General features: G+C 35.3%; 1 protein-coding gene across 1 annotated transcript; it reads right to left on the reverse strand.

Moving 5' to 3' along the window:
* Positions 1-3,414: 3,414 nt before the first annotated feature.
* LOC141818846 (long chain base biosynthesis protein 1b-like) lies at positions 3,415-6,836 on the reverse strand (the record flags this gene model as incomplete). The annotated part of the gene is given in 9 exon segments (XM_074706271.1): positions 3,415-3,827; positions 3,903-4,030; positions 4,660-4,801; positions 4,873-4,968; positions 5,041-5,181; positions 5,415-5,589; positions 6,343-6,475; positions 6,588-6,660; positions 6,743-6,836. Coding segments are annotated over 9 exon segments (1,159 nt in total), but the record flags the coding sequence as incomplete, so codon positions are not given.
* Between the last annotated feature and the right edge of the window lie 607 nt (positions 6,837-7,443).

Consider the following 7,443-nt stretch of genomic DNA (forward strand, 5'->3'; position numbering starts at 1 on the left):
CTTCATTTTGCTCGAGTGACTGTCTCTTATTTGGTACTTAGTTATGTGAATGCACCAAATCCTTCGTTCAATCCTCATGTCATCGTTCACTCATTCACTTATGTAGTTTGCCTTCTTCCTTCTACTTTATAGTTAATATTGCAATTTCAATTTTCCCAAGTGCTCATCTCTCATTCAGTCCTAGATCATACAAATGCATCAAGTGTTCAATCCTTGTGCCGTCCTTCACTTGTTCACCTACGCAATTCACATCTTGTGATATTCATTAAAGATGTCACCGCGATGCTTCTTATATTGTACCCCTTGAATATCTCATAGCATGTTTTTCCCATCTCCAACAAACCATAAGTTATTGAGTCATACCAACTTGGTCACACCAAATCATCATCCACGACTCAACCTTGTCGAGTCATAACCTCCGTGAACTTTGTATGTATCTTGTCAAGTTCTTATATAACTTAATGCACATATTAATAACATAGACAAATTTAACTTAAATTATTTATCGATCATACATACCAAAATAACTTCGTCAAATACAACTATTTATGGCATGATTGCACTGTTTTACAATAGGACTAAGCAAAATATCATGAATAAAATAAATATATTTTTATTAAGAAATGTTATCTACATAAGTTAAATTCCCCATACATACAGAGATGATTAATTTACAGTTGGATATATGGAATGATAAATGCATGCGAGAGAAAATGGTGCAATTGTGTGATGAATCTGTTCGATCGAGTATATGGTTGCATGCTTTCAGTTTTTTGTTGCTCGATCGTACGTGAACCTTTGGATTTCATCTCAATTAATCATGATGACATGCTAGACATGCCCCAGGAGAAGGCAAAAGCAAAGCCAAGGAAACCATCTTAAATCAGTTGAATCTGAAGGGTGTGTTTAATCAATCATGTTTGCCACATCAGCAAACGCCAGCAAAACTCGAAATACGATTACCATTATATATGAGGTTTTTGATGATTTCGGGAGTTAACATAAAAATATTCCCAAAATTATTCTCACGGCTCATTTTGCACACAGAGGCGGGCGTCTAGGGAGAGGAAGGAGCGGAGGCGGGGGCAAGAGAGGACGAAGGGGACATGGGGCTGCCTCAGCTTGATATGTGGCTAGGCTCGAGAAGCACCTCGCGGATGACGCAAGAGCAGATGTGCAGAGGTGGGTGTCTAAGGCAAGGAAGGAACGGAGGCAGGGGGAGAGGATGCGCGAATTGTTGGGAATCCTATGCAATAAAATAAAAATTATAGAGTTGATTGTGAAAGTGATTTAGTTGCAAACAAAAGATTATATTGATTTAGTCATATTATAATTAGATTATATTTTTAAAAAATTATTTAAATATTAAATTAATTTAGTTATAAAAATATTTTAGAATTGAATGAAAAAGATAATACAGTAAATATTAAATTAATTTATAGTATTAATTAAGATTGAATAAAATAATATTTTATTTCTTATACTTTTGATTATATAATTATATATGTGATTATCTCATAATCCTATTACTAAAGTTATATATCATAATTTAAATCAACGAACTCTAAAAGAAAATTAAAAGGAGGAAAGGGAAACACACGAAATTATTATCATTATGCATAATTAACTAAGTGATATTAACACAGTTTAAGGAAAATCTACTGCACAACTTTACTATCCAACCATTGATGAAATGCAAGAGGAGAGTAACACGACAACTTTAGTCTTGACGGAAGGTGCACGTCAATTCTATTTTTTTTTAAAAATTTAAATATTTAATTTAATTGATTAATTTTGAAAATATTAATTTAATTTTATAATTTTTTTTATCAATTATTAAAATAAATTTGAAAGTATAAATGACGCGTGACTTCATTAACATCTCAAAATTATTTTTATTAGAGAAAAAAAAAAGAGATCTTCTGATGCTGAAAAAGGAAGAAAGGGATTTCCTTAGCCACAAAGGAACCCCAACTTTGGAAGTGGTCCTAAAGTTTGTTCCTCTTGGAACTGAAAGTATGACGGTGGCCACCCCATCATTTGATTGGGATGCCATGCTTTGTCTCTCCTACTCGAGTGTGCTGCATGTATCATATCTTACAAAATTAACTAACATATTCTCTAAAAAAAAACTTTTAAAATTTAATAATTTCAACGAGTAGAAGTTTTTGAAAATTTTAATAATTTAAAAAATTAATCATAATTAATTTAGGGACGATAAATGGATGATTTATCCAGTATAAACTTTTAGAATAACATGTCCAAGTATCTTTCTGTGATAAAAGTATAAATTTATTGTGCAGTCAGTTTACGTTTAGATTTGGCAGGCGTAATTTAGGAAAAAGGCCTCAGGACGCAATCCACGACGACACCCAGCTCCCTACCCTCCACCGGAGCCGCTATTCCACCCGCACCTTCCCGCCGGCGGCCGCCGCCGGTGCCATTTCGATATCTCCTCTTCTTCATCACGAAAGAGGAGATTAGAGGAAGGGAGGAGAGTGAAGTCGTTGAGGAAGAATTGGGAGATTAGAGGAGCTTGTTGATTGTTGTTGAGGCAGAAGCGGCCGGCGTTTGTTGGAACAGTTTTTCGAGGAGTTGGGCGATGATCTGCTGCTGTGTGAGGTTGCAGTTGCAGTTACAGTTACAGTGGTGGGAATGAGACTGGCTTTATATCTTGTGAACAACAGAGTTCTTTTTTCTTCTTTTTCTCTTTTCCTTTTTGTTCTTTTCGAACTTTTGCCGAAAGTGTTGTCCTGCAAAAAGCGGAAGCAATTATTTGATCTGAAGTCATCTTGCAATTATTTGATCGGAAGTCATCTTTCTCATCAATTTGTTGATCTCGCGCTTATTGCTGCATCGCATCTTAGTTGATGAACCAACCATCTCGAAGCTCGCCTCAACCAACCTGACATTTCGATATGAACTTGACATACATGAAACTTATTTTTTAAATCTTCATCCTCATTCTTAGCTATCTATTCCCCACCCTATCCTAAAACAATATTTATTTCCACTCTATAATTCCATAACTTCTTTGAGAAACATATATGTTTAAATAAACAAGAAGACCAAGACCGAAGCTAGAGAAACCAAACAAACTTGAATGAATCAGGAAGACAAGCCGTACCAAGTATTCAAGTAGGACAGGCAAACGACGGACTAGTCAAAACAAAACAGAGCAGACTTAATGAGCCTTCATGATGGACATTTTACTAAACGAAGCGCGAAACGGAACTTTTCAGACAATATGACAGAAGCAATCGGTATTATTAAGGATATTAATTTGGTGAAGGAAAATTAAAATCAAGCTTTAATATGCAAGGAAGAAGGACAATGCACCTGTCCAATTACATAATAGTTACTATAAGACAAGATCAACAATCAATTCAACATTTTTATCTACATGTGATCATTTGCTGGAGAATGATTGAGTCTAGCATTTGGTCGAAGAGTATGGCAATCAATTAATTCGATCTGGACAATTGTAATTAACAAAAATAATTCTGAAAAGTAAATCATGCATCCATTCCCTACTCTTTTTTCATATCTTTTCCCAGCAAGAAAAAATAAAGTAGAAAACTCAGGCAAGCTACAGAACTAGGCTTCGACCTCTGTGTGGCAGATGGTTGAATCTTTGCTTCAAATCAAGTTTAGATATGTTCAGCTAGAACCAGGGCTGCAACTCTTCGCAAGGAGTCAGAAACTTTCTTGATGTCGGATACAGTGTGACCTGCCGAAACAAACAAGCGAATGCCAACTGGAAGATGGCACTTATCGAGAACTGACCTTTTTGTGCTAACAACAAAGACAGAATCTTCCCTCAGTGCCTGGACCAAGTCAGCAATTGTCATACACAAAAAGCATAATTTGGTATGCTCGCGAATGATAGCTCAACAACTTACCCTTTCGGCGATTTTGTTAAGAAGTTCCAAGTCACTCTTGGAGGAACCTGTTGATTTTTTAAGTTTTAGGAAGACAAGGGGCGATAATGGATCACTTGCAATTGTCAAACCTGGTAAATCTGATAACCCTGCAGTCCAAAAAAGTTTAAATTTCCAGGAGTTAGAGAGGTAACTCAAACCAAGGTAGCAAATATGTTATTAAACATTTTACATTTAGATAAAAATCATGCAAAAAAAATATAGTAGTAGACTCTCCCTGATGAAACTTGAGTTCAATATTTAGTTTCCAAACATGCGATATATATAAAGCAAAACTAAGAATCTGATAATAAATCAAACATTATATGCCATCTAAACATACTAGTTGAGATATAACGAAAATAACAAGTTGAATATTCCGTGTAAGAACATTTGAAAGCTTTGATTCTCAGATACTGGCTATCCAATATTGGATGGAATACATGGTATAAGTATGCAGTTAAACTCATATCAAAAAACTAAAATGACATGCAACAACATGAAAACTGAACATGTGTATGTATAATCACCTGGCTGGCATAGAGACCGCACTAAGTATAGTCATTGTTCAGTGATATATCACACACCATAATGCGACAGCATTCAGATTTTCCAAATTTATCATCAAATAGGTCCGACAAGTAGGAGAGAAAAAAAGCGACATGGGAAAAGGGGTAAACACTATGAAAGTGCCATATGCATTTAAAAGCAATAAATTTTCTTGGAAAAAATAATTCACCTTTCCAGATTAGAGAAACATTGCTCCTTAATGTTGTTAGAACGGATGGATTATCCTCTAAGTAGTTCACAGCGGCAACTGCAGCACTTGCAAGATAGGGAGGTAAAGATGCAGAAAAGACATATCCAGAGCTACTCAAACGCTGCAAAACAAAATACCATCAATCAAAAAGAGTCAAACTGACATGATTCTGCAATTCACGTTAGATTGTACTTGGTGATCAACTACTCTGGCACTTCCAGTGCAAAACCCCCCATCAGTTGCCAACGCATTTCCCATACCAGCAGTTATTATATCAACCTTCTCAATCTGTAAGATCAATCAATTAGAAACCGCATGACAAAGGTGTATAGAATGTGGGGAAACAAAGGTTAGACATACTGGTACTCCATAATGCTCTGCAAGACCTCGTCCAGTGTTTCCAAGTACACCAAAGGAATGGCTTTCTTCCAATATGACCCGAAAGCGGTACTTCTCTTTTAGCCGCATAATTTCATTCAATGGGGCAACTTGACCAGAATTCTGGTTTAAAGATATTAAGATGCTTTATTTTTTTTGGATATGATCAATTGGTACTTCAAATATAAGAAATTGGCCATCTAGAAAGTGGGTTACTAAAAGAGTTCGTATCAAGGTTGATGTTGATGACAAGCCAAAAAGGAACCATCCACTGGAACAAGATAAGTTTTGCAGTGGAGAGTTGAGTTACTACTAGCTGGATGAAACAGGAAAACTATGGTGAGAATCGTCAATACCTGGTAAAGTGCTTCAACAACAATATAGCGTCTAATCTTTTCTGCTTGCCTATTTCCACGAGTCAATTTCTCTAAAGTGCCCTCTAGTGATGCAATATCATTATGCTTGAAGTAAACAACAGTACTTCTTGAGAGATAAAGCCCATTTTGCACTCCCCAATGAACACCCTCATCTCTGAAAAATCAAGCAAAGCATAAGTTTATTGTGGGAATTAACTCAAGCAAAGCATAAGTTTATTGTGGGAATTAACTAAGTGAATCAGCAGACCCATTTATATAATCTAACAAAAAACTCAATTGGACAACTAGAAATGAATAAAGAAATCATGACAAATGATCCATCCTATGGAAGATTTTTTTTGGTTCATGAGAGCTATGACTTTGTTCATTCAATGATAAGCACAAGGCTCTTGACTATGGAAGCTAATGATGATGGGAATAGAGTCTTTCAAATGCAACCAGAAGGATTGACAAAGAATTGAAGTGCCAAAGTCAACGACATATTTAAAGGCATCAATATAGGATTTTCAGTCAATAAGCAAAAGGTTCTCGACTATGGAAGCTAATGATGATGGGAATACAGTCTTTCAAATGCTACCAGAAGGATCAACAACAAAGAATTGAAGTGCCAAAGTCATTGACCTATTTAAAGGCATCAATGTAGGATTTGCAGTCACTGATATTTATATTTTCAATCACTGATATGAAGCAGTGTAATACTGCATGGAATAAAACGTCAACATCAGTGTGATACTTTTTCCATTTAATTTCTTCAGAAGTCATAGCATATAGCACCTATTTGCTCCATTTGTCGAGGGAAAAAGGAAAATAGCCCAATCTTTAGAATAACAGACAGTTGTATATCTTAGGCAAAACTATTAACATGTGAAAACATGATATACAAAGATTATATGAGAAGATAACTTACGCAACAATAATGTCTCCTTTCTTACAAAATGCTGGAATGACACTGAAAATGGTTGAGATGCCATAGGAGTAGAGTATTGAATCTGGAGTACCCATGAACTTTGCAATTCTTGTCTCACAATCAAGGTGAACATCTATAGTGTGCAACTTGTTAGTTCAGAACTAATTGTTTAGTATATTGTTCCAAAGAATAAGTGAAAGTGAAGTATCAGCAGTATAAAGTATGAATGAAATAACAAGACTGACCAATTGTTCCATAGAAACCACGAGGACCACAAGAACCGACACCATACTTTTCCAGTGAAGCCACACATGAATCCTGAAATATATACTTGTATGACATATTTCTGTGAAGTAATAACAAGAAATTATATGGAGAACAATTAGGAGTTGATTCTCACAATTATCTTATCATTGCCTATAAGTCCTAGATAGTTTGCCGAAGCAAAATTCACAACTTCCTTTCCATCAATTACTGTATGTGGCCCTGCAGCACTGCATCAAACATTTCTTTGGTAGGAGGAAAATATGGGTGGATGTATTATGAAGTTTCATCATTTAAAGCTTTATCTCAACAAGGAGACAAATAAAAACTTGTATGTATAAAATCATGACACAAATAAGTTGTAACTGTTCTTTTGCACCGGATGCACACACACACAGTAACAAGATAATAATAATAATAAATAAAATCACATCATGCTGTCAAATCAAATAGAGGGACAGAACCTTTTATTTATGTAGTCAACAGTGTGTAATACCTTTATCAATGTTATGTAAAATTCATTACCTAGTTGAACTAAGCTACATCATAGACTAGAAAGGTTCAAAAACAACCAACTTGAGGAGCCTAAGTTTATGAAGTAGTATTTAAACAATTTTTTAGTAGGAACTGAAGCTGAGGATCAGTGTCTGTTGATACTTAAACTCAAATAGAAAAATTGCATGCTATGCAGGTTGTAGGAAAATCATTGTACTTTCTCCTCTAACCTCCCTGAACTTCATGAAAACCCAAAATGACTAAAAAGATCATAAGCTAACCAATATGAGTTCTACTGCAGTAAACATAGAATTGCCCAATGATTTTCAACGATTACCAACC

Source organism: Curcuma longa, unplaced genomic scaffold, assembly GCF_044706935.1.
Source record: "Curcuma longa cultivar G26 ecotype Majalengka, Jawa Barat unplaced genomic scaffold, ITB_CL_G26_1.1 contig_26213, whole genome shotgun sequence".
In the NCBI taxonomy this organism is placed as follows: Eukaryota; Viridiplantae; Streptophyta; class Magnoliopsida; order Zingiberales; family Zingiberaceae; genus Curcuma; species Curcuma longa.